Source organism: Oratosquilla oratoria, chromosome 9 (assembly GCF_046742065.1).
Source record: "Oratosquilla oratoria isolate Oo_2021 chromosome 9, ASM4674206v1, whole genome shotgun sequence".
Classification (NCBI taxonomy): Eukaryota; Metazoa; Arthropoda; class Malacostraca; order Stomatopoda; family Squillidae; genus Oratosquilla; species Oratosquilla oratoria.
In genome coordinates, this window is record NC_134785.1 from 25,321,283 (window position 1) to 25,323,614 (window position 2,332).

Consider the following 2,332-nt stretch of genomic DNA (forward strand, 5'->3'; position numbering starts at 1 on the left):
TTCTCACTTCATATTTTTCTAGTACATTTGTTATCATTAATGATGATATGTCTTTATATTGACTCCATATTTTCTCATTTTGCATTATATATATATATATATTTATATATATATATAATATACATACATATATATATATATATATATATATACATATATATAAATATATATATATATATATAATATACATATATATATATATATATATATATATATATATATATATATATATATATATATATATAGCTCAGTTTGAGAATATCAGAGCGGACCACGCCACAATTCTATCGTCCTGCCTGTGATATGATAAGGTGGCACTATCATCATTCTAAAAGCAATGACTGCCAGTCACAGACCAAATAAAGGTAAACTGCGAACCGTTATGACAATATCAGAATGGCTAGATTATGTAAGGTTAATGTAGAGATTACATTGATCATGATTACTCTGTCTTCTTCTTGGTCACGGCGTGACGACAACACCGTAAGCAGCACCTCAACACAGCGAAGTTCACGTAGACCACCAAACAAATGGAAGCCACCACAGCAAGCCAAATGTCACAGTTGTACAGGATAAACCTGAAACAATGAGGTGCATGAAAGTGAACGGTAAAGCATCAGACGACCTTTTGCTCTATAACAAACATGATTGAACAAGTAAGAAATTCCCTAGTGGACAGCGGTATCAATCAGATAATTCTTATGACTGTCGCGTGTAGGACTCGAACCTATCGCTCAGAGGCCATAAGGCTACTGGACAGCGTTTTAACCCACTGAGCGGTATGTTCGAGTCCTACACGCGACGGTCATAACAACTATCTGATGGTTAAATAATTTAATTGATGAGCATACTATCTGACTTTGAATGTGAATCCATCGAATTTAATTTTCTTTGTAGAATATCTACAAGCCATACCACAATGTAACAGTCCTGTGGATTAACTTTATTACTACCGAAACATTTCTTAAGCTGAATAAAATCGTCTAAACAGAATGGAGCCTTGATTGATCAAAATGCCGCTTGGTCAAGAGGATGTTCCTTATCTGAATGATATTAGCTGGAAGAAGTATGGCACCATGCTGAAATGACTAAGATGATAGAGAAGTGACCATCAAATACATCAAATATAGTCACTCTTCAAGAATTTATCAAATGCATTACCTATCACAGCGAGTCTGTATCATCAATTCACACCCTCTCTACGGAAGAGATGGACAACTCCAACATAGATATAACATAGCAGGAATTATCGCAAATATTTATTGCCCTGCCCCTCCCCGGCCCCGAATTGAGGATCAACACTTTGGGGAGAAAATTTATGCTACAAAGTCGCATCAAGAACAAGTAAGACACACATGGATTTATATAAGCCTTGGGCAAAAGAGAATCTTACCAGTTCATGTCTGCGGCCGGACACCGTAAATGGTGAGCCCCTCCATGCCGTAATACGTATTCGATCCAGTAGATCACCGTTTCTGCCGGAGTCATAGGCTGGTCCCGAATAATGGCGCCCATCCGGCGCGTACTTTCCAGGAGTCTGCCGAAGGAAAGGACGTCAGTAGACATGCAATAGGACCAGAGTGCCTGGCCAAGGAAATTATTTTGCTCATTCATCGTGATGGAACACTTATTACAATTTGTTCTTGGAAATGAGTTTATTCAGGTGAGGGTCATTTCCATGGTTAAGATTCGTTTAAAGACTTGACTTGGTGGTATACCAATAGGTTTTGGCCAGGGCTAACCAAATTGGGGATGGGGTGATGTTCTAGTAAATTAGTTGCGTTCCAGTGAAGAAGGGAGGAAAAGGATAAATATTACTCCAGATTTACATATGGCAACACTACGGAGGCTATGTTACAGCACACAACCTTGCCTTTCTAAAATCCCATGGTTTTAAAAAGAAGGAGAAGTAAGATCTTATTCCATTCACGATAAAAATGTGTTTTCACCTGACATCCACAGTAGAAGTGGAATAATTATCTTAATTCCTGTTGTATGAACTACACTAATTACCCTCACAGTGATCTACAAAATATCAAAACAATAATCAACAAAGAACAAAACTATTGAACTTAAACATCTAAACGCTGGGTGTCCTAGCCTATATGTGGTTAGAGGCGGAAATACAGACAACTCTGCATCCAGTGACGGCTTTACCATTACCTTGTCTCATTCAAAGCCATGGCAAGAGCTGACATCAGTGATTCCTCCGTCAGTTCCTCCCAGTCGAGGCGAATCGCCCATCCCTGTCGGGCGCCCTTCGCCATGTTGTGCATCTGGTCTGAGAAGATGGGAAGGCCGAGGATGGGCACGCCGTTGTAAAGAGACTCCA

At 39.0% G+C, this 2,332-nt stretch overlaps 1 protein-coding gene across 1 annotated transcript in view; it reads right to left on the minus strand.

Annotated features, from left to right (window-relative positions):
* Positions 1 to 228: 228 nt before the first annotated feature.
* LOC143028270 (UDP-glucosyltransferase 2-like) overlaps positions 229 to 2,332 on the minus strand; it is a 10,144-nt gene continuing 8,040 nt past the window's right edge. Inside the window, exons 10-12 of the mRNA XM_076190116.1 lie at positions 2,164 to 2,332; positions 1,394 to 1,537; positions 229 to 578 (exon numbers count right to left, since the gene is read on the minus strand). The exon at positions 2,164 to 2,332 is cut by the window's right edge and continues 51 nt beyond it. Of these exons, the coding sequence (XP_076046231.1) occupies positions 443 to 578; positions 1,394 to 1,537; positions 2,164 to 2,332 (449 nt within the window). The 3' untranslated portion in view covers positions 229 to 442. The remainder of the gene's footprint in view (positions 579 to 1,393; positions 1,538 to 2,163) is intronic.